Source organism: Salmo salar, chromosome 13, assembly GCF_965601325.2.
Source record: "Salmo salar chromosome 13, fSalSal1, whole genome shotgun sequence".
NCBI lineage: Eukaryota > Metazoa > Chordata > Actinopteri > Salmoniformes > Salmonidae > Salmo > Salmo salar.
Window position 1 is genome coordinate 38,817,802 of NC_138303.1, and position 25,791 is coordinate 38,843,592.

Below are 25,791 nucleotides of genomic sequence, written 5' to 3' on the forward strand. Positions count from 1 at the left end.
TCTCTACAAGTTAATCTGAGAGACCAGCAGAACACTGCATTGCATCCTGTTAAACCGTTCAGCAGTAGTATTTATATAGAGACACATTCACACGTCACTCACTTGTGTGGGAAAATGGCGTGTGTCTATTTGTGCATCTGTGTGAACTCTGTGAACTACAATTTTCGCAGTTCCACTTTTATTAGGACATTTTGTTGTCAAGCATTTTCGCCAGTGCTTTTCTTCTCTTTTTGTGGAATTTGTGGGCAATTTACAGAAGTAGATAATGATAGGCCTTTAGATTACTTGTTGTCTATCACTGCACACAAAAAGTGTTAATATCCACCATTAGTGTTGTTTTTCCAATGAAGGTCAATATTTTGGTACGTCCTTAGTACAACGAGAATGCCACCTCTCCACACAAAGTGAACTTTGTTTCAGGGAGCAGTCTAATAAACTGTGAGCGTTGATGCCAGCCTGTCAGTGTGGAAACTATGAATAGCAGGTTAAGGATAGGGGTCTGTAGCAGCAGGCACAGTGAGCCTCTGCAGGGTGACACAATAGGCTATGCAGTATCAGTTCCTCTGGAAAACAAGATTTCATGCTGTCAAAACACAATTTACCACATATTAGACCTCAGCATGACATGGCACTATATCGGGTTGTACGACTGAGTGGGAAGATGTTCATATAGCGGAGAACACAGATCAACATTGCCACACACGAGAAGAATACTGGGCGGGTCTACACTACAGGTACTGGCCTCGTCTGATGTTGTGTGACTTGTCCCAAATACTCAAACTATAGTATAATGGATGGCATTATAGACAATGGACAACATAAATGCAATTCTTAAGACAACAACTGAAGGTACCCATTGGGCACAAACTGGTTTAATCAACGTTGTTTCAGCGTAATTTGTCAACGTATTGTGATGTGGAATCTACATGGATAATACATCAGATTAAAAAAAAGTAATCAAAGTAAACTGATGGTGAAATTTCAACCATAGGATTGTCATAATGGTAACCAAATTTCAACATAGACAAACCTTATAAAATATGTTGAATTTGTACCTTTAAAACCATGTCAGATCTTCAAAGTTATATCCACTACCATTAAAAAAGACTGGGCAGCATCTCCTACTGGAGAATTGCACTATAGACAGCTATCCTTTGGTGTCCTATCTTGGGTTTTAACCAAGCCCAGCTTTACTATGATATGTATCACTGACTATTAGCAATGTGCTATCATGAGAATGATTGTTGAGAGATCTCCACATAAAAATGAAACAGATTCATTGTTGCTATTGAAGTCATTCCAAAGGGTAGGTTTAACAGAGCAAATTAAATGAGACCATACTTGATCACTTGTATATCGTCAATGACACTATCTAGGCCTATATAGCCTCTGCAATGTCATCAACAGCTATTGTTTCTATTCAACCCAGAATTAAACAAAGTACAGACAACACAATAGGCCTAGGATTTAAAGCTCTGGTTGATTTGAAATGTAATGATTTTTAGCGATATTGAATTGTGTTTGGTTTTCAACTCAACCAAATATCAACATTTGAAGTAGAAAAGTTATTTGCCCCCTTTCTGATTCTCTATTTTTGATCATTTTTTTTTACACTGAATGTTAGCTCTTCAACCAAAACCTAATATTAGATACAGGCAAACTGAGTGAACAAATAACACAATATTTGAATACTTCCTCAATAAAAACAAAGTTATGCAACACTCAATTCCCCTGTGTAAAAAAGTAATTGCCCCCTTACACTCAATAACTGGTTGTGCCACCTGTAGCTGCAATGACTGCAACCAAACGCTTTCTTTAGTCTTTGAACAGTATCACATCACTGTGGAGGAATTTTTGCCCACTCTTCCATACAGAACTGCTTTAACTCAGCGACATTTCAGGGTTTTCAAGCATGCACTGCTCGTTTCAGGTCCTGCCACATGTCAATTGACTAGAACATTCCAAAACTTTACATGTTTTGCTTTTCAGCCATTCTGATGATGTAGGCTTGCTTGTGTGTTTTGGATCATTGTCTTTCTGAATGACCCAGCTGCACTTCAGCGTCAGCTCATGGACGGATGCCCCTACATTCTCCTTCAGAATTCTGATACAGAGCAGAATTCATGGTTCCTTCATCAAATCAAATGTATTTATATAGCCCTTCTTACATCAGCTGATATCTCAAAGTGCTGTACAGAAACCCAGCCTAAAACCCCAAACAGCAAGCAATGCAGGTGTAGAAGCACGGTGGCTAGGAAAAACTCCCTAGAAAGGCCGGAACCTAGGAATAAATCTAGAGAGGAACCAGGCTATGAGGGGTGGCCAGTCCTCTTCTGGCTGTGCCGGGTGGAGATTATAATGGCCAAGATGTTCAAATGTTCATAAATGACCAGCATGGTCAAATAATAATCACAGTAGTTGTCGAGGGTGCAACAAGTCAGCACCTCAAGAGTAAATGTTAGTTGGCTTTTCATAGCCGATCATTGAGAGAAAATCTCTACCGCTCCTGCTGTCTCTAGAGAGTTGAAAACAGCAGGTCTGAGACAGGTAGCACATCCGGTGAACAGGTCAGGGTTCCATAGCCGCAGGCAGAACAGTTGAAACTGGAGCAGCAAGGTGGACTGGGGACAGCAAGGAGTCATCATGCCAGGTAGTCCCGAGGCATGGTCCTAGGGCTCAGGTCCTCCGAGAGAGAGAAAGAGAATTAGAGAGAGCATACTAAATTCACACAGGACACCGGATAAGACAGGAGAAATACTCCAGATATAACAGACTGACCCTAGCCCCCCGACACAAACTACTGCAGCATAAATACTGGAGGCTGAGACAGGAGGGGTCAGGAGACACTGTGGCCCCATCCGATGATACCCCCAGACAGGGCCAAACAGGCAAGATATAACCCCACCCACTTCGCCAAAGCACAGCCCCCACACCATTAGAGGGATATCTCTTCATTGATTTGAAGTCTTGACCACTGGTATGAGGTTCTTAATGTGGAACACAGCATTTGGTTTTCAACAGACATAACTGGACCCATGTCATCCAAAAACTTGACTCAAGTTTGCCACAAAGCACCTAAATAATCGTCAAGACTCCTGGAAGAATGTTTTATGGACTGATGAGTCAAAAGTGGGCTCAATGGCAGTGGCCCACTAAATAAAGAGGGAGTAATCAAGGAGAAAATGATGACCAGGTGTGCGTAATGATGGGGAACAGGTGTGCATAATAAAATTGCACTGGCCGGTGTTTAGTAGACCGGCAACTTCGAGCATCTGATGGAGGGAGCAGGAGTAGGTGTGACATTGTCTACAAATTAATAATTGATAGGTTGGATTCACGTCTCCATGTCAACCAAAAATCTAAGTTAAAGAATAGGACTAAATCAAATCAAAATTGATTTAAAGTGCATTTAAGGTTTGATTTGATTTAGTCCTATTCTTTAACTTAGATTTTTGGTTGAGATAGAGACATGAATCCAACATATTATTTATTAATTTGTAGACAAGCTGGAATTAAAGCCAGACTAAGTCAGTGGCTCAGATGGAACTATCCAAGCAGAAGATACATTTCCTTCAAATGTTGATATGTGTTTGCATTGCCAAGCAAACACAATTCAATATTACTTTTGTAATACATTAAATAGCCTAAACGCTGTTTTACAAACTAATGTAACATTCAACCTTAAAATGAGTAACACATCCATCGCCAAATTTTGAGGTTACTGTAACTATACATCTCTTATGTAATAATATAAAGTGTGCATAGGCAGTCACAGGTCTGTGGAGATCTACACAACTGCTGTAATAATCTGCGCAGAATCGTAAAGGCCATTGATCAAATCAAATCAAAGCTTATTTGTCACGTGCGCTGAATACAACAGGTGTAGACCTTACAGTGAAATGCTAACTTACAGGCTCTAACCAATAGTGCAAAAAAGGTATTAGGTGAACAATAGGTAAGTAAAGAAATAAAAACAACAGTAAAAAGACAGTGAAAAATAACAGTAGCACTATAAAAGTAGCGAGGCTACATACAGACACCGGTTAGTCGGGCCAATTGAGGTAGTATGTACATGAATGTATAGTTAAAGTGACTATGCATATATGATAAACAGAGAGTAGCAGCAGTGTAAAAGAGGGGTTGGGGGGGCACACAATGCAAATAGTTTGGGTAGCCATTTGATTACCTGTTCAGGAGTCTTATGGCTTGGGGGTAAAAACTGTTGAGGAGCCTTTTTGTCCTAGACTTGGTACTCCGGTACCGCTTGCCATGCGGTAGTAGAGAGAACAGTCTAAGACTGGGGTGGCTGGGGTCTTTGACAATTTTTAGGGCCTTCCTCTGACACCGCCTGGTGTAGAGGTCCTGGATGGCAGGCAGCTTAGCCCCAGTGATGTACTGGGCCGTACGCACTACCCTCTGTAGTGCCTTGCGGTCGGAGGCCGAGCAATTGCCGTACCAGGCAGTGATGCAACCTGTCAGGATGCTCTCGATGTTGCAGCTGTAGAACCTTTTGAGGATCTCAGGACCCATGGCAAATCTTTTTAGTTTCCTGAGGGAGAATAAGCTTTGTCGTGCCCTCTTCACGACTGTCTTGGTGTGTTTGGACCATTCTAGTTTGTTGGTGATGTGGACACTAAGGAACTTGAAGCTCTCAACCTGCTCCACTACAGCCCCGTCGATGAGAATGGGGACGTGCTCGGTCCTCCTTTTCCTGTAGTCCACAATCATCTCCTTAGTCTTGGTTACGTTGAGGGATAGGTTGTTATGCTGGCACCACCCGGCCAGGTCTCTGACCTCCTCCCTATAGGCTGTCTCGTCGTTGTTGATGATCAGGCCTAGCACTGTTGTGTCGTCTGCAAACTTAATGATGGTGTTGGAGTCGTGCCTGGCCATGCAGTCGTGGGTGAACAGGGAGTACAGGAGTTGACTGAGCACACCCCCTTGGGGGGCTCCAGTGTTGAGGATCAGCGTGGCAGATGTGTTGCTACCTACCTGCTACCTACCACCTGGGGGTGGCCCGTCAGGAAGTCCAGGACCCAGTTGCAGAGGGAGGTGTTTAGTCCCAGGATCCTTAGCTTAGTGATGAGCTTTGAGGGTACTATGGTGTTGAACGCTGAGCTGTAGTCAATGAATAGCATTCTCGCATAGGTGTTCCTTTTGTCCAGGTGGGAAAGGGCAGTGTGGAGTGCAATAGAGACGGCATCATCTGTGGATCTGTTTGGGCGGTATGCAAATTGGAGTTGGTCTAGTGTTTCTGGGAAAATGGTGTTGATGTGAGCCATGACCAACCTTTCAAAGAACTTCATGGCTACGGACGTGAGTGCTACAGGTCTGTAGTCATTTAGGCAGGTTGCCTTTGTGTTCTTGGGCACAGGGACTATGGTGGTCTGCTTGAAACATGTTGGTATTACAGACTTAATCAGGGACATGTTGAAAAGATCACTTGCACCATGTACTTTTAATCTAATCTCAATTGCAATCCAGGCCACTTGGTTCTGCTATTAGATGAAGCACAGTGATAACACAATCTGTTGTATAAATAAACAACATATCTGACATTGTATTGCCATTTGAATTTTGCTGTGCTTTTAAATGGTTGAAAGCGCAGTGATAGACATTTGGGTGACAACTAAACCAAAAATCAGACATTGTTTTTCCATGGGAATTTGGTGGTGCTTGTAGATGGTTAAAAGCATAGTGATAACACATTGGGAATTCAACTAACTTTTGGCTGTCTTTTAGACTGGGTGAATATACAGTAGGTTGTTATCTCATTAATCTACATCTCAACCAAATGTTACCGATTATCCTCATTGAAATGACATGGTGTGCCCAGTGGTTTGAGCCTGGCCATTTGAGTTAAGTAGGGCAATCAACAGTTTTGGGCCCTCCCCTGATTCCTCTCTTTGTATACGCCACTTGTCTAGTTGTTAGGGAAGAAGCACAAGTGTCCCATCAAGCCATGCACTTGTCGTCTGTTTGTATTCCTATCCTACCCCCTGTTCCACCCACCACTGACACACACACCAACCAAAGAAAACAGGGGAATCCAGTAAGTCCACCAGTATGGAGTGAGATATTATGAGCAAAACTCTTTTTCACAATCGTCACCCACATCCTGCGTGCGTAGACAGCCTACCCAACAGATCTCTTAACTCTTCCTCCAGAGACAAGCAACACCACAGAGCTCCAACATGCCAGACACCTACACTAACCACAGTGTCGTTACTGTGTCGTAGACCAGCTCTCACTTCCTCGTCTGAGCATTCTATTTTTATCAGGGAAAGGTTCACGATGACGACCCCCAGCCACCATAACCCCACCGCTGTCTGCATTGATGGGTCCCAAAAGCGGAAAAATTCAGACATGTTTCAAGACTCAACAACAGTAACAATTTGCACAGCATGACCCCAGCACACCATGTGGGCTTTGATGCTCGTAACCTTTGCTCTCTCTATTCAAGGCTTGTTCAGTATGGATGCAGTACAGACACTAAACAGCTTTACAGTAATAATCCACATTTGACTAGATAAGAATTTATACACCAGTTGACAAAATGACCGCTGTTGTTCCAAGACACCCTAGTAGGATTATAGAATGGAAACTTGAATCGCCAGACGTCAGCGCAACAGTGAGTCAGCTGTTTTGGAGAGGTATATATGGGTGAAAAGAGATCTCCACTCCTGGTGAACAGGTTTAAAGCCTTCATATGAGAAAACAGAGGGTTACTTAAAATAAAAAGATGATTGATTACTCTCACAGGCTTACTCTTTCAGCAAACTCATCCATGGAAGATTGTTTTGTGGGTATATATATTTTTAAGCCCTGTTATTGTGACACTGTGACAATGGTATTGTCACATATGACACCCATCCCTCAAACTGGTGGGGTCATATAGCTAGCCTGAAAGGTATTTTAACGCACAACACTGAATCAGCAGACATGTCCACTTCTCATGGTTCATGTCCTAACAGTACACCCCGGACATCCATCCCCTTGTACACACACAACAAATACAGCACTCTGGCTTAAATCAACAGCAGTGTATTAACAGTGGGGGGCAGAGCAGCCCCCCAGTCTCACCTCCCACTGTGTTAATTGCCCAGCACCACCCGTTTTGGCAGCTTTTTTCTAAATGCCCCATTCACACATCCATTCTGTTTGGGTCGTCATCGTCCTGTCTAATTCCCTGCTCGTTATGCAGTCAGACTGTAGTGAAAGAAAGGGCCCATTCGTTCTCTAACATTTTTAGGGCCACAAGCCACAAACTTGCATAATAATCCCTCTCACATCAGCTTTCCATTCATTCACCCCTCCCTCCTCCTCCGCTTAAAACAACAAAAGGGCCAGGGACTTAAGTGGTCCTGGCTATGAATGTCTGAAACATGTCTAAATGCCATCAGTCTCCACAGCCCCTCTTCACACAATTGTAAATGAGTGAGCAGAGGACAAAGGGATTAGGGCGCAAAAGGAGAGGGACCATCCGTGACCTCTTAGGTCAACTGTGACCCTCCCCTTTAACCCCCTCGGCCTGACCATCTGAGCATTCAACAAACCATGGGAATGTAGTGTTCATGGAACCAAGAGCACTCACCATTTGTCTGCAAGAATTGAAAAGGAGGGCAGCCGGGTTTTGGAATGTTGGGCCATTCTTTTCTCAGCACATTCCGCAGCGTTCTCCCGACAACGAAATGACTGTCAGACCAAATACAAACGGTCTCCTTTCTGGATTATGCCTCTCCGACAATCACAGCTTGAAAATCGGAAGAATGTCCAACCACCAAAACCCTCATCCCCACCCTTGAGGCCATAACATTTTTTAAAGGGCCAAAAGGGTTATGAAAGCACATGAAGGGGATAGATATTACAAGTATCTTTTCACTATTATTGTGTGACTGCTTCACTGTCTAGAGTGAAACATCTGGTGTTTTTGCTTATAAATGGTGTATTATGTTAATGTGCTGGGTCAGCTACAACCTCTTAGATCAGCTGTGGAATAGACAGTCAATGTACTCCAGGAAACAAAGTCTTCATACATACTAGATTAAAAAAAGAACAAAAAAACAAGCAAAGCTAATCAAAATGCCACATTTATTTGTAGATATTTTTGGCAAAGAACACAAGATCAATCTGGTACAAAAAGGCAGTAAACAAATGTGTCTCTTATAAAAAAAAGTCTCATGTAATGAGGCATTTGTTTTCAACTGTCATGATGACAAAAAAAATTAAAAAAAATCATTCTGTACATAGGTCTTACAAGTCAAAAATAAATAAATAACTTATGAAATATAAAACCAGTAACCATGGTACAGATGTCAAATCCTCTCCTGAAAATTGAGTGTGCTTCAAAACTCAAAGAACCATTGGTTCTACTGGACCAAATGTATCATTAACAAGTACAAATGTATGACTGGATAGATTTGGCACTATTTGAAATCTTTGGTTGTTGGTTGTTAGTTTTAGCAAGTCAGAGGGAATGTTAAGTCTTTGGGTCAGAAAGAGTCTCCAGTTCTTTGGGTGTTTAGTCCTCAGAGCTTGCTCTCCTCCTCCTCCATGGCTCTGTTCAGTCCAGGGATGAACTTGAGGCGTTGGCGGAAGCTCTTCTGTTTGGGTTTCCTCTGTAGCGAGCTAAACCCTCCCGATTGCGCTTTCTCCCCTGGTGCTGACGAAGAGTTGTTGTTGGAGCCCCTCAGGTAGCTGCGTGTGCTGGCGCTGCGGGTCAGGTAAGCCTTGGCCGAGGTGAAGAGCTCGCTGGTGGGACGGATCATTCTCTGCTTACCCTGGGGAGGCTTCTCCTGTTCCCGTTTTTCTTTCTCTGTGCTGCTGGTGGTTCTGGTGAGGTCACCGTTTGCGTCGTTGAGGCGGTCGCCCTGCCCCTGGTACAGACAGGTCTGGTAGAGTGGGTCCTCCTCTGTGGTGACACTCAGGTGACTGGCGCTGCTGCTGGTGCTGCCGGTGCAGCGGAGGGCACGCAGGGCGGCCGGGCTCGGTGCGCCCAGACTACCGTATACCCCCGCAGACTCCAGGGACTCATAGATAGCAGCATCACTCATCACTATCCCTGGAGGACACAGGGAAAGAGCATTACACATCTTGAAATGACTTGTAATTTAAATTGACCTGAGATCAAATATATCAACATAAACGAATTACCATGAACCAGCCTCTGCTCTTGCATCATCAAAGATCTGTATTCATCCCATTTCTCATGTAGGGTTTGCTGATAAAAGAAAACACAGCAATATTAGAAAGCAGTCAAAAAGGTGACATTGTGTGATTTCCAACGGTGAGCCTGATGGATGAGCTTGGGGACAGCAGCCGTCATCTTGAGAAAAGCCACTTGTCTTCAGACACTAAAAAAGGTCCTTTTTACCAGCCAAGTGTAACATAAGCATGTAAAAGTATGTGTCTACTTTCATTCACTGTGCTCTCACAGCCTTCTGTAAGCATGCTGAAGGGCGTTGCAGCCGCTAATCATGAAACAGGTGGGAGCAGAGGGAAAAACAGGTGGGAAAGGGATTGGTTTAAATCTAACATGCTGCATGGTGAGAGAGCTGCTTTTTCTGTCTGCTGGCTATAGGCTTTTCACTACACTGTTAGACTGATCCCAGTCACACACTAGCCTGGTCCCAGATCTGTTTGTGCTCTATAGTCAACTCCTATTGTCACACACCACACTGAATACTCAATTTCTGTTGAACTGTAGAAGCAAGCAGAACCAGAGGTTTGCTACATAGGGGAAGAGGGGGGGGAGAGAGATTCACCTTTAGATACTGAAGCCTTGCCTCCAGTTCTGCTTTTCGAATGGAGTCGCTGTACACCGTTTCCAGCCTATAGTAAAAGACAGAGTAATGTTAATTCAGACACAGGAAGGCCAGAGAGCCACACAAAAGAAGAGTAAGGATTCATAGCATACTCTGGGCCCAATTAAGAATAGAGAGGAACTTCAGAAGTAGCCATGTAAAGGCCCTTATAGAGGAGACCCTAACCTGCTAGAGTCTCAGCTCAACAGTTTACAAGTAGGGGGGAAAGCTTCAGGATGGTATCACGTTTCAAGGCACCCACTCGACTGCAGCAACAGGTGCACATCTGAGGGGGGTTTGTTGTTTTTACTGGGCTGATACAAGCTCTCTGTTAATGGTTCAGCAGGCCGATATGTTCACTAGAGGCGAGAATCATTTGATGAAGTCTATAGTTAGACAAGAGGCATGAGCTGGGCCTCTCATGTGGTTACCTCCACCGCTTAATCAGTTGCCTTTGGAGTTTATAAAAATGGGTCTCGATTCTAATAGGCCTTTTATCTTTTACAAGCAGACAGAGAGAGTGAGAGTGCGGTTCCAATGTAACACGGAGCAAGTTCATTCTGCATATTAAAAACAGTATATGGCTTGATTCTAGGCAACTTTGGTGTGCAAACATGAACAGAACGGTTTAGAGTACATCCATGTCACATTCATTGTATGGTAATCACTTTAAAGATATTATCTTTCTCCAGAATATAATTTCAGGAACCACTAGACTAGATTTAGAGAGTCAGCCATGAATGAGTATTCCCATTCAACAGCGAGACCACATTATCGATTCTGTGTGATTTTGTACTTTGGACTGCAACATTGCGCAAGAAGGAAGACTCAAGATGTATCCGTACGAAAACGACATTAGAAAGCGTTGAACCGATTTGACTAGGGCCTATACAAAGTGGAGCATTTAAGTTCTGCAACCATCTACAACCAGTCCCCAATCCCCTCGCCAGTTCCCTTTACCATTGAGATCTGATCTGCTTACTTAATGGAGTTCCCAGAGGCCCTGATTAGCTGAACAATCTCCTTGTGTTGAAATCCGTCCACAGTGGTCTCGTTCACGCTACCGATGGTGTCCCCTGTGGACAAAACAAGATGCATGTTAACCAAACGGCAACGGACCCAGTTAATTCCAGTGTGGCTTTATCACGGCTGTGGTTCTACGGAGACTAGTTTGATCCCACTAGCGTCTGTGGTTTGTAGAGCAATAAGAAGCACTTGGTTGGCTGGTGCTCCTGCAGCCCATGTGTGATACAGGCGCTCTAGTCTAAACCCTGGCTGTGTGGTCATGGCAGGCGACTTGGTTACCCACTTTTCCTGATAAGACAGCCTGAAAAATATTGATCAAGGATTTGTGTTACTCCATCTGTTATTGTCAAACTATGGAAAGTGTATTCAATGATTTTTTTGATTGATTTCAGATGGATCTGACTCGACCTGGTTGGAGTGGCAGGCTGAAACACAATGCCTTTTCCCCTCTGGTGAACCACACCCTTTTCTCCCCAGTGAGATAATTTTTTTAATGTAAATCTTTATTTATCCAGGCAAGTCAGTTAAGAACAAATTCTTATTTACAATGACGGCCTACCAAAAGGCCTCATGTGGGGACGGGGATTCAAAATTAAACATAAATACAATATAAATATAGGACAAAAACACCCATCACAACAAAAGAGACAACACTACATAAAGAGACCTAAGACAACAACATAGCAAGGCAGCAACACATGACAACACAGCATGGTAGCAACACAACATGGCAGCAGCACAAAACATGGTACAAACATTATCGGACACAGACAACAGCACGTCACACAAAGCAGCCACAACTGATAAAGTCCTAATGGTTCAGTTTAGAGAAAAACACAAGGAGGGAACAATAAACAAGGCATGTAGGGAATGTAGGAAGTGAAACTGACACTTGCATGTCTGATGTGATGTGTAGTGTGAAGGGCAGGATGTAGCCCTGCCTCTAGCACATTCTCTCTGAGATTAACAGACACGTGTACTGTGGTATAAGGTTTAGAGAAATTAAATGTGAGAATATACAATTTCTTCGTTCACTTCCCCTATTGTTTCTAATCAAATGGATGGTATGATGATTCAGACACGAAAAAAATAGAGCATGTCTATTCAAGAATGCCATTTTTGAAATACACACACAAAAAAAACCATTATTAAAATAGACATGGCCGAGTTATTGTATGTGCTTGACAGAGGTATTGTCCCCGGCAAGGTGGCAACGGAGACGAGGGAGTTGACTCATATGGTGTTTGTTAAATGAATCTCTCCCTTTAGTGTTTGTTGACTGTAAAATGAGCAGGCACACTAATATTTGTACTTCCCTAATGCATTTGTGCTTGCGTTTACTTAGGGACTACTAGCGTCCTGGCTGGCAAACAAGAAAGGGGCGGGTTCCTATCAAAAACACCTGTCCTCCCTTCTTCGCCTGAGGTCTATATTCAGTAAAGGCAGGTCATGTACTGTATGTGTCGAATGCTGTTAAATACTGTAAAAAATAAAAGAATCCCTATTGAACAGGGTTTTTCAGTTTCACTTACCGACTTTGAGTCCGGCTTGTTGAGCGGGGCTGTCGTCATGAACCTTGCACACAAATGTGCACATCTCCACAGAGTTCTGGTCCTGGTGGTGCAGCCCATATGTCTGAAAGAAGGTGGAATAATGAGTTACAATTTGAATTTTGGGTTGACAGCTTTTCATTCAAATAAATGTATTCTTAGGAACAATTAGATGCAGGGATATGTTCTTTCGTCATGTTCAAAATCATTGGTAATTTCCCTTCACAAATGCCAAAAGGTCTATACCTAAAACTCTAGGCTTTGCTGTGTAACAGATAGAAAGGCATTTGAAACCTTGAAGACAGTTCATGGTACAGGGAAGCCTAGCACGTCTCCAACAGTATTGTTGAATATTTGTGATATTAAACTATGTGCTCCTGAGATTGTAGTCTGCATCTGAAGGCCTGACTCTGGTGAGGACCGTCAGACAAACCATGCGCTACACAACAGATTAGATAACATTGGCTGACGAAACTGCAAGACAGACAACTTCGAAACCGATAGGCAGAAGACAGACATATCAATTTATATGCCAAAAAATAAGCTTAAATTTCCCTTGCGTGGTTAGTCGAAACTAATACAGCTCTCTATCAACATCTGTCATAAAAAGGATATTAAAAGCAGTCTCTTCATGAGCCAGGACCTTCATCAACACATTTGGTTAGAACAATCAGACATATTATCTTATGATTTACCAGTGACATTAAAAAACATTTTATTCTGTGTCATCATACTGCAGAAAAATAAAGGTAAACCAACAGTGTAATTGACACGCAAACATTTTCCACACATCTTGTTGACGATCTTCCTTCCTTGATTCACACCACAGTTTCTATCTTGAAGGCAAATGTGACAAAACAACCACAGCCAGACTTCCCCTAAGTTGTCTTGCCAAAATAATCGCATAATTCAACTGCCGTCCAACAGCGTTATCCTGAGGTGATGTTTGAACTCAGGCTTTCCCTTGACATGCTTGTCTGTTGAGACATTAAGTGACAGACAAAATAATGGGCAATTCCATAGTCAGTAAATAATGTCAAATGCGACCTACGCAGGTGTAAAACCAGCTATCTACAGTGCATTCAGAAAGTATTCAGACCCCTTGACTTTTTCCTACATTTTGTTACGTTACAGCCTTATTCTAAAATGGATTCAATAAAAACATTCTCATCAAATCTACACACAATACCCCATAATGACAAAGCGAAAACAGGTTTTTAGATAAAAAAAAAACAGAAATCTTATTTACACAAGTATTCAGACCCTTTGCTTTGAGACTCGAAATTGAGCTCAGGTGCATTCTGTTTCCATTGATCATCCTTGAGATGTTTCTACAACTTGATTAGAGTTCACATGTGGTACATTCAATTGATTGAACATTATTTGGAAAGGCACACAGCTGTCTATACAAGGTCCCACAGTTGAGAGTGCATGTCAGAGCAAAAACCAAGCCAGGAGGTCGAAGGAATTGTCCGTAGAGCTCAGAGACATGATTGTGTCGAGGCACAGATCTGGGGAAGGGTACCAAAACTTTTCTGCAGCATTGAAGGTCCCCAAGAACACAGTGGCCTCCATAATTCTTAAATGGAAGAAGTTTGGAAGCACCAAGACTCTTTCTAGAGCTAGCCGCCCGGCCAAACTGAGCAATCGGGTGACAAGGGCCTTGGAGCAGGGAGGTGACCAAGAACCCAATGGTAACTCTGACAGAGCTCTAGAGTTCTTCTGTGGAGATGGGAGAACCTTCCAGAAGGACAACCATCTCTGCAGCACTTCACCAACAGGCCTTTATGGTAAAGTGGCCAGACGAAAGCCGCACATCAGTAAAAGGCACATGACAGTCTGCTTGGAATTTGCCAAAAGGCACCTAAAGGACTCTCAGACCATGAGAAACAAGATTCTCTGGTCTGATGAAATCAAGAGTTAACTCTGGCCTGAATGCCAAGCGTCACATCTGGAGGAAACCTGGCACCATCCCTACGTAGAAGCATGGTGGTGGCAGCATTAAGCTGTGTAGATGTTTTTCAGCAGCAGGGACTGGGAGATGAATTGAGCAAAGTAGAGAGAGATCCTTGATGAAAACATGCTCCAGAGTGCTCAGGACCTCAGACAGGGGCGAAGGTTCACCTTCCAACAGGACAACGACCCTAAGCACACAGCCAAGACAACTAAGGAGTAGCTTTGCAACAAGTCTCTGAATGTCCTTGAGTGTCCCAGCCAGAGCCCGGACATGAACATCTCTGGAGAGACCTGAAAATAGCTGTCCAGCAACGCTCCCCATCCAACCTGACACAGGTTGAGAGGATCTGCAAAGAAGAATGGGAGAAACTCCCCAAATACAGGTGTGACAAGCTTGTAGCATCATACCCAAGAAGACTCAAAGCTCTAATCACTGCAAAATGTGCTTCAACAAAGTACTGAGTAAAGGTTCTGAATACTTATGTAAATGTTATATCCGGTTTTTTTTGTTGCAAACATTTCTAAAAAACAGTTTTTGCTTTGTCATCATGGGGTATTGAGCGTAGATTGATGGGGGGGGGGGGGGGGGGGGTTACTTTATCCATTTTAGAATAAAGCTGTAACGTAACAAAATGTGGAAAAGGTCAAGGGGTCTGAATTCTTCCCGAAGGCACTGTACAAACAAAGGAAAACTAGACAAACTCAAGTGTGATGCTCATCTACGTGAAATAATCTGTGAGCATTCTCCCTTGTTTTGACATGTCTGTACAGTTGACTTCTCCATATCTCTCAACGCAGGCTTCCTTCCTTCCCAGACCCAGAGGCCTTCCATAGAAACAGAACATGCAAATCCCAATCCAACTACGCATTTACAGTACATAGTTGATACTGACATTATCCTCTTAGCACTCTTAGAACTGGTGAAGTCCAGCGACATGATGGAAAAAGCACAGGATCCTAATGCCATCCATCTCTACCATCTCTGGGCTTTGACCTCACTTCCTAAAGAACAGGGCTTGGCAGGAAAGGAGGGACCTCCATCCGAACCCTAAATTTAACCATCTATCTGGAATAATTATAAGCAAAACAAGGCAGTGTTATGAACCTAGAGCAGTACTTTGGTAATGATGATTTTCACGGCCCTTACATTAGCCGGACTTTCACGGCCCTTAAATTGGCCGGCATCTTCTCTTTAGAGGTGAGGCTGACAACAAGTGGTGCACTGTAAGGAATCGCTGCAGGGACAGAGAGGAGGGCGCTCTGAAAGATAATGGGGGCTTGTGTGCAGAAGTCGAGTGTTTACAGTGCTAGAGGGATTGAAATATAGTAGGTCTGACACGACACGCAGGAGTGTGAGAGAAGATTTTACAAAACCATGCCGCTTTGAAAATAGACCCGCGAGAAAACAACTAGAAAATCACCTCCTTGTCTCCAGTCATGGGATGGGATACATCAGAGCCTTATATTGAGATATAATGAGGTTCAGGGATAAATTTCTTCAAAGTACACTAAATATACATTAAAGTATGTGGACACCCCTTGAAATGAATTGATTTAGGCTACTTCAGCCACACCCATTGCTGACAGGTGTATAAAATCAAACACACAGCCATGCAATCTCCATAGACAAACATTGGCAGTAGAATGGCCTGTACTGAAGAGCTCAGTGACGTTCAAAATGGCACTGTCATAAGATGCAACCTTTCCAACAAGTCAGTTCGTCAAATTTCTGCTCTGGTCAACTATAGGTGATGCTATTGTGAAGTGAAAATGTCTAGAAGCAACAACGGCTCAGTCACGGAGTGGTAGGCCACACAAGCGCATAGAATGGGACTGCCGAGGCTGAAGCAGGTAAAAATCATCTACCTTCGGCTGCAACACTCACTAGCAAGTTCCAAACTGCCTCTGGAAGCAACGGCAGCACATGAAATGGGTTTCCATGGCCGAGCAGCCGCACACAAGCCTAAGATCACCATGCGCAATGCCAAGCGTCGGCCGGAGTGGTGTAAAGCTCGCCGCCATTTGACTCTGGAGCAGCGGAAACGCGTTCCCTGGAGTGATGAATCACGCTTCACCATCTGGCAGTCCAACTGACAAATCTGGGTTTAGCAGATGCCAGGAGAACGATACCTGCCCGAATGTATAGTTTGGTGGAGAAGGAATAATGGTCTGGGGCTGTTTTTCATGGTTTGGGCCAGACCCCTTAGTTCCAGTGAAGGGAAATCTTAACACTACAGTATACAATGACATTCTAGAGGATTCTGTGCTTCCGACTTTGTGGCAACAGTTTGGGGAAGGCCCTTTCCTGTTTCAGCATGACAATGCCCCCGTGCACAAAGCGAGGTCTATACAGAAATGGTTTGCCGAGATCGGTGAGAAAGAACTTGACTGGCCTGCACAAAGCCCTGATCTCAACCCCACCCAACACCTTTGGGATGAATTGGAACACCGACTGCGAGCCAGGCTTAATCGGCCAACATCAGTGCCCGACCTCTCTAATGCCCTTGTGGCTGAGTGGAAGCACTTCCTGTTGAACGTGGAACGAGGGAGAGCTCGGTTGGTTGTTGTGGAAAAGTTTGTTGTTTTGAAAGTGTATTGGAAAGTTTCTTAGTAGCTAGTTAACTTTTTAGTTTGGATGCACTTGGCATCAGTTGCTGGGCCTGCTACTCTCTGTCTGAGGAGCTATTTGGAGTAGCAGCTAGCCTAGCTGCTAGCTAGCTGCCTATCAAGCTAACTGGGTTTCTTGAGGGCTTGAACGCATCCCTCGACACGGTTAGCCATTGTGGCTGGGACTGCAGATTGTCGCGGGTTTGTGGCTGTCTAGATCCCTGCTGTTTATGGTTTTAAATCTTCCCTGTGACCTGCCGTCTGGAACTGCGAAGAGTAACAGCGTAACCTACGTTGTTAGCTACCACGACAAAGACCAAAGCCAGCGGGAATACCGTTGAGGTCAGTGGTGTCTATCACAGGTGAAGGATCTTTGAAATAAACAAATAGAGTTCTACAAGCAGTTGTTACAACAACAAGAAAATGGCTTCAAGTGTTTTGTCCAAAAACTGATTGATTCAACTAATAAAAGAATGGATGACCTGACCAGAGAGGTCCAGGACATGAACAGCTTGCAGTTCTCCCAGTGTCAGCTCGATGAGTTGAAACAGGAGAATGGAAAGATGACAGCAATCCGTAAGTCATTGAGAGAGGACATTAGTTCTGTGTGTGAATCCATGATAACAATGATGGATAAATCTGATTATCTTGAGGGACAATCAAGGCGGAATAACACGGTTGTGGATGGAATTGCAGAATCTCCACACGAGACCTGGACGGAGTCTGAGGACAAAGTGAAGGAAATGATCTCTGAGAAATTGGAGATGGACCACAGGAAGATTGATGTGGAGCGCGACCACAGGACTGGAAAACCCAGGTGACAGGCCCAGGTGCCATCTATAGAAGAGACAGAAATTATTATGGGGGAGGGGTTGCTGTGTGAGGGTGTGTGTGTGTGTGTGTGTGTGTGTGTGTGTGTGATATAGATAGATAGACATAAATATAAATAAAAAATATATATATACACATTCTCTATAGCCACTCCTATCTGTCATATTTTTAATCTGAGCCTAGAGGAAAGTCTGTCCTCAGGCCTGGAGGGAAGCCAAGGTAAGCCCGCTACCAAAGAGTGGTAAAGCAGCCTTTACTGGTTCTAACAGCAGACCTACAGTGGGGGGAAAAAGTATTTGATCCCCTGCTGATTTTGTACATTTGCCCACTGATAAAGAAAGGATCAGTCTATAATTTTAATGGTAGGTTTATTTGAACAGTGAGAGACAGAATAACAACAAAAATAGAGAAAAACGCATGTCAAAAATGTTAAGTTGATTTGCATTTTAATGAGGAAAATAAGTATTTGACCCCCTCTCAATCAGAAAGATTTCTGGCTCCCAGGTGTCTTTTATACAGGTAACGAGCTGAGATTAGGAACACACTCTTAAAGGGAGTGCTCCTAACCGCAGCTTGTTACCTGTAAAAAAGACACCTGTCCACAGAAGCAATCAATCAGATTCCAAACTCTCCACCATGGCCAAGACCAAAGAGCTCTCCAAGGATGTCAGGGACAAGATTGTAGACCTACACAAGGCTGGAATGGGCTACAAGACCATCGCCAAGCAGCTTGGTGAAAAGGTGACAACATTTGGTGTGATTATTCGCAAATGGAAGAAACGCAAAAGAACTGTCAATATCCCTCGGCCTGGGGCTCCATGCAAGATCTCACCTCGTGGGGTTGCAATGATCATGAGAATGGTGAGGAATCAGCCCAGAACTACACGGGAGGATCTTGTCAATGATCTCAAGGCAGCTGGGACCATAGTCACCAAGAAAACAATTGGTAACACACTACGCCGTGAAGGACTGAAATCCTGCAGCGCCCGCAAGGTCCCCCTGCTCAAGAATACATATACATGCCCGTCTGAAGTTTGCCAATGAACATCTGAATGATTCAGAGGACAACTGGTGAAAGTGTTGTGGTCAGATGAGACCAAAATGGATCTCTTTGGCATCAACTCAACTCGCCGTGTTTGGAGGAGGAGGAATGCTGCCTACGACCCCAAGAACACCATCTCCACCGTCAAACATGGAGGTGGAAACATTATGCTTTGGGGGTGTTGTTTTTGCTAAGGGGACAGGACAACTTCACCGCATCATTTGATAGGGCCATGTACTGTCAAATCTTGGGTGAAAACCTCCTTCCCCAGCCAGGGCATTGAAAATGGGTCGTGGATGGGTATTCCAGCATGACAATGACCCAAAACACACGGCCAAGGGAGCTGAAGGTTCGAGTTGCCAAACGTCAGCCTCGAAACCTTAATGACTTGGAGAAGATCTGCAAAGAGGAGTGGGACAAAATCCCTCCTGAGATGTATGCAAACCTGGTGGCCAACTACAAGAAACGTCTGACCTCTGTGATTGCCAACAAGGGTTTTGCCACCAAGTACTAAGTCATGTTTAGCAGAGGGGTCAAATACTTATTTCCCTCATTAAAATGCAAATCATTTTATAACATTTGACATGCATTTTTCTGGATTTTGTTGTTGCTATTCTGTCTCTCACTGTTCAAATAAACCTACCATTAAAATTATAGACTGATCATTTCTTTGTAAGTGGGCAAACGTACAAAATCAGCAGGGGATCAAATACTTTTTTCCCCCACAGTATAAACTTGCTGCCAGCTCTAAGGAAACTGTTGTGTTTGACCAAATATAATGCTTTTTCTCTGTAAACAAATTTACAAAAGATTTTCAGCAAGCTTATAGAAAAGGTCACTAAACATGTACTGCACTCACACAAATTACTGATGATTGGTTGGAAGAAATTGATAATAAGAAGATTGTGGGAGCTGTACTGTTAGATTTCAGTGCAGCCTTTGATATTATTTTGACCATAACCATAAAATGTATGTTTTATGGCTTTTCAACCTTGCCATATTGTAAATTCAGAGCTATCTATCTAATATAACTCAAAGGGTTTTCTTTACTGGAAGCTTCTCTAATGTCAAACATGTAAAGTGTGGTGTACCGCAGGGTAGCTCTCTAGGCCATCTACTCTTTTCTATTTTTACCGATGACCTGACACTGACATTAAACAAAGCATGCGTGTCCATGTATGCTGATGATTCAACCATATACACGTCAGCAACCACAGATAATGAAGTCACTGAAACCCTTAGAGTTGCAGTCTGTTTTGGAATGGGTGGCCAGCAATAAACTGGTCCTAAACATATATAAAACTAAGAGCATTCTATTTGGTACAAATCATTCCCTAAGTTCTAGACATTAGCTGAATCTAGTAATGGTATGGCTGTTGAACAAGTTGAGAAGACTAAATTACTTGGCGTTACCTTAGATTGTAAACTTCCATGGTCAAAACATATAATTTAGATTCAATGGTTGGTAAGATGGGGAGAGGTCTGTCTGTAATAAAGAGATGCTCTGCTTTTTTGACACCGCACCCCAGAAAGCAAGTCCTGCAGGATCTAGTTTTGTCTCATCTTGATTACTGTCCAGTTGTGTGGTCGAGAGCTGCATGGAAAGACCTAGTTAAACTGCAGCTGGCACAGAACAGAGCGGCACGTCTTGCTCTTCATTATAGTCAGAGGGCTGATATAAATACTATGCATGCCAGTCTCTCTTGGTTAAGAGTTGAGAAGAGACACTGCATCACTTCTTTTTATAAGAAACAGTGTTGAAAATCCCAAATAGTATGCATAGTCAACTTACACACAGGTCTGACACACACACCCCACCAGACGTCTTTTCACAGTCCCCAAATCCAGAACAAATTCAAGAAAGTGAACAGTATTATACAGAGCCATTATTGCATGGAACTCTGTTTCAAAAAACAGATAAAGCAACACCTCACGGCACAACGCCTCTCTCTTGTTTGACCTACATAGTTTGTGTGTATGTAATGATATGTAGGCTACGTGTGCCTTCTGTTAAAAAAAAAAAACATTATTTATGTAGTTCTGTCCTTGAGCTGTTGTCGATTAATGTTCTGTATTATGTCATGTTTCATGTTCTGTGTGGACCTCAGGAAGAGTAGCTGCAATGTACCAACATCTAGTGGAAAGCCTTCCCAGAAGAGTGGAGGCTGTTGTAGCAGCAAACAGGCGGGGGAGGGGCAACTCCATATTAATGCCCATGATTTTGGAATGAGATGTTTGATGAGCAGGCGTCCACATACTTTTGGTCATGTAGTGTATCTGATCGATATGCTGATGACTGTTCAACACATACACACTCCAATCTAAATCTTATGGGATTTATTGGGAAATCATCCACATGGTTGGAGGAATCAATCTCATCTGAGTTAATGTGAACGTGAGGGAGAAGGATACTCAGAAATCAACAAATAACCCCCACCATTCCACCTCCCACGTCTATTATCAGCTTACCTGGATCTCAAATCCAAAGGCCTCCTCCTCCTCCTTCACCAGGACAACAACTTTCCTAAAATGAAAAACGTGGATATGATTAGTTGATATACAGTATTGAATATATGGGGATTGATTACTTGATATCCAGTATTGAATATTTTTGGGATATGACTGCTTGATATACAGTATTGAGCCATAACCCAATTGTGACTGGTGAGTGACATCACCACCTGGTGCATAAAACACATGGGTTCCTCATCCTCACTGAAAATGCTTTATAATGAAATAGCCAGAGTGCAATGGAGCGCTTTCCAACGATCTCTCCATAGATATTCTGTCCAGATAATATCTTATCTGCTGTAATGGGACATTTAAGATAAATAAAGTTAATTATCAGTTCAGTGATTAACACAATGTATTATAGTTTTCCTTTCTGTAACACACATGATTTTATTTGTGCAAGGTTGATGGTCACTAGACTTGAATGTTATGGACTGCTGATAGTGTCCGCGCCAGTCTAAAGGCGCCAGTTCCAAGGACACTGGTTATTATTATATTCTGGGAGGCCGTCTGATTCACTACCTTGTGTTATGCGTTTACAGAACATATGTAGTTAGGATACAAGGGCCTGTTCAGAGAAGGCTTGGGAGACATGTGCTCTGCTTATGTGTTGGAGGTGTTTCCCTGTTGCAATTGTATTAAAACGGAGATTTTTGATTGACTTTATCAACCATGCTCTCCTTTTCGTTTCACGTGGAATTCCCTTGACATACGCCCTTGGATTTTTTTTTCTCTGCACAAAATACATGGATGATGAACATCATGATAGCTAGCTGTGTAATACACTCATGGTTAAACAGAACTCTAAAATGGCAAAAAGTTTGAAGCAAAAAACCCCTGAATGAAATAGTGAAAAGGTTGTTTCTTTTAGGAAGTGATGATAAAAAAGGGCTCGTAAGTAAACATTTCACTGTAAAGTTTACACCGGTTGTATTCGACGCATGTGACAAAGAAAATTTGATATCTTACAGAATTAACAATTAAAAATTGCATTATAAATCATCCACAAAGTACACTACTAAGAAAATAACTACAGTACAGCTACAGTAAATTACAAATAAAACTCTTGCATGTTCTTATCTAAATTGCATGACAAGATATTGCTTTTGCCAAAACATGACAAGCACTCTTTTGTTTCCAAAGGCCGCTTTGCGTCATACCAAAAGTAAAAATGTCCAAAGGTCTAACTGGGCAGTGTGTACTGCAATGTCCACTTAACATCATAACAGCATCCATAGATTAGATAAAAATGCATAATACATTAGAATGTCAAATAGTAATAACCACAAATACAAAAGGTTACTGTAGTGCTGCCTTTCTGTAACTCACTACATTCAAATTTCACAAGAATCAAACCCAGAGGCCTCTGAAATACTGAAATTACTCAAAGCAGCCTACTGTAATTTAGTTAACACATCATTTGGGTCTGTAATGAATGAAAGGGTTTAGTAAGGCTGATTGGGTCTGTTCTGACAGTCTGTGTATGACATGCTTCTTTCACAGTAAGAGTGAAAAAGTGACAGATCCATCAGTTTCAGGACACATCTGTGTAAGGAGTGAGATGACTGCTGGGCTTACCTCTGTGGCTCTGGCGTTTGTGTGAGAGGCTTCCACTTCTGCAGCCCACCACTCTGTGAATTGAAAACATAGACATTAACTATAACAACCAAAAACTGTTTTTTTGGGGTTAGAACAGAAACCACACAAAGGGATTTCCCAACTACGTATGTAGGCCAGGTTCAGTACACATCTCAGTCTTCTTGTCCATCAGGTCCTCCTGAGGCATGTCATGTGTGTATAGTGTGTGTTTTTAAGCTACGGAGCCAAAACACGGGTAAGAAACAATTACAGATAGACACGCATTTCTGGTTCTGTCTGCTCCCGGTTGAGCCTATATTTAGCTCTACACTGTCTACTGTCTTGTGATGCCCAGACTGCTGATTCACCAAACGGTGTGTGTTTTTTTTCTTTTTCAATAACGATCTAATATATCTCCCTATTTGTACAGGTTATACTCAGACTGTAGACAAACCAGATGTGTGTGTGGACTGGAGTCTTTGGTCCTCTTGCCCCAATCACTGCATTGAGGGAAAACCCAAGCCAAATTGGGACCCAACCTCCACTTTACTTAGTGTAAACTACAAGTCTCTCTTATACTACATAACGTACTGTATTTAGCCTACACTACAATCAATTCACCTCTGTTCTACCTCAATGATCCTAAGTGTTGACCCAATGAAAGGGCATTTTTTGTCTCTGCCTCTTTGGGTATACATTTTTTTTGCTTCCTTTATTTTCCAACACTCCCAGAATTGTCCCGGGCCTCTCTCAATGACTTCATTTATTCCCAAATACAGAGAGAGAGAGAGAGAGAGAGAGAGAGAGAGAGACTCCTGGGGGTGGGTAGGTGCAGAGCAGGAGCTGGGTGCCCTGCACATTCCCCTGTTGTGGCCCCAGGCTCCAGATGATGGTGAGAGACGTAGGAAGGAGGCCTGTGTATAACTCTGGCTGGCCTCCTAATACAGTACATCTATAGAACTAGGACAGCCAATGCTGTTGTGTCAAACAAAACTGCTTCAGCTTCCCCCCAGTCTACATCACAGTAAATTCCCAGATTATGATGCTGGGCCATGTTAATTCACTGGTAAAGCCACCACTGTTCCCTGTAAGGCCATGTTCCACCTCAGTGCATTCCATCTGCATGCTTAGAAATACAAATTTGATGCAAAGCTAATTTCATCACAAGGCATAATCTGTTGTGCTTCAAAAAGGCAAAGATATTATGAAATGGTTGGATTGCACTGAATCAAGAGGGAGTGTGGCACTCATGAACCATCGTGTGTGAGTGGTCAGGAAAGTGGAAAGCGTTAGTACGTGACAAGTGAACACCATTTATGTTCTTGCTTGAGTGAGTGTGCCAACTTATACAAAGCTTATATTGAAACAGGAAACAATGCTTGGTGTGTAAAACAGCAACAGGCCACCCATATTGGACTCAGACAATAAAAGGGTCAGACAAATATTCACAGTGCTGTTTCTAACAAAATGAATGCCGTCAGACTCATAATTAACACCAGACATAATTTTATGTGTGCAATATATGTGCTTGTGAGAAGCCATGAGAAATGAACAAACTTTACATCAGACTTCAAATATTGAGCGTATCCAAGCTGGGCTCTGTTGCTAAAAGTGACACTGCCATGTGCTTTCATTCAGGGCATCATGCAGGATGGCTGGGGTGAATTTAGCTTCTTCTTTTAAACACATGAAACATATTTTCCCTGCTATCTAGAGCCATAATCATAATGCTTACTTAATTCTATGTAAAACAGTATCTGCTTTACTGACTGGTGGTTCTTTTTTCAAAGAAACTAAATATGCTTCTCTACATCTCTGCTAAAATTTGGGTAAAAGATTGAAAGGAATGTGTCTTATTCAGTACATTTAGTAATTGCTTGCTTTTCTAAAGTCTGCCAGCCTTACCAGCAGGCATGCCAACTAAGACAGTTAGACAAGCTAGCTACTCTGACTGGATTGATAGCCTGACATGGCTTCTTAGTTCACTCTTACAAAAATGGGTTCCATAAGGGTTATTCGGCTGTCCCCATAAGAGAACCCGTTTGGGTTCCATTTAGAACCTTCTGTGAAAAGGGTTCTACATTGAACCAAAAAGGGGTTGTCCTATGAGGACAACATATTCAGGTTCTAAATAGCACAATTTTCTCCCTAAGAGTGTACCTAGTTGAGGTTGGGAAGCTTTCTGGGGTAGCTGAAGTCAACTTCATGTCTAGGTGCCAGGCTAGTAGCATTACAGAGAAACAAAACATATTTTTTAAAACAGGACAAACCAAAGTGGGCACGTGCCACCTATAGGCATGACGCTTCTGCTTTCATTGATATCTTTAGTCGACTACTTCTGCCACGTTCCTGTGCAAATCGGAACTAGGACATTTTTAACTAGTTGTAGTTAAACACGTGCCACGTTCAACGCATTAGCAAGTCGGAAATGTCCGAGTTTCCTAGTTCCGAAAATTAAAGGAGCAAGTGCAAGTTACAATGTAACAAAGTTACCATCACTGTAACTCAGGATACATACCTTTCTGTAGTTCCTTGGCAACGTTCCACCAGAGTAAGCCAAAGTCTTGTAATTATACACCTCCGAGGAATTAGTTGGTAAATCCATAGTTGTACAACTGTCTGACTTTGAGGACGGAAAGTAAATATCGTCCTGGCTCGAAAGTCCACTAGCTGGACCACAGGAGTTTACTTTTTTATGCCTTCGAAGTGTCATATTCTTCATATTATGTGCGCTGTGATCAACAACAAAAAAAGCAAAGAAACAATAAAATGTCCACAATATCAATAACCCGCTCCTCTATCGCAGCCAACAGACTGATGCTTCTGTCCAGGCAGCATACACATTGTACAACTTCAAATTGGGAAGGCTGCGAGTACACAGAAGGCG

The 25,791-nt window shown here is 42.8% G+C and overlaps 1 protein-coding gene and 1 long non-coding RNA gene across 2 annotated transcripts; one reads left to right on the forward strand and one right to left on the reverse strand.

Moving 5' to 3' along the window:
- Positions 1 to 607: 607 nt before the first annotated feature.
- On the forward strand, positions 608 to 12,328 carry LOC123726214 (uncharacterized). The gene is made up of 3 exons (XR_006758568.2): positions 608 to 734; positions 11,222 to 11,305; positions 12,175 to 12,328. It is a non-coding gene; the product is annotated as an uncharacterized LOC123726214 (long non-coding RNA).
- Positions 8,075 to 25,791, reverse strand: LOC106567182 (general receptor for phosphoinositides 1-associated scaffold protein). The gene is made up of 8 exons (XM_014136193.3): positions 25,423 to 25,791; positions 22,905 to 22,957; positions 21,285 to 21,339; positions 12,362 to 12,464; positions 10,786 to 10,879; positions 9,765 to 9,831; positions 9,154 to 9,220; positions 8,075 to 9,061 (listed from the first exon to the last, which is right to left on the reverse strand). Exons 1-8 carry the CDS (start codon positions 25,624 to 25,626, stop codon positions 8,529 to 8,531), a joined length of 1,176 nt encoding a protein of 391 aa, XP_013991668.2. The 5' UTR covers positions 25,627 to 25,791; the 3' UTR covers positions 8,075 to 8,528.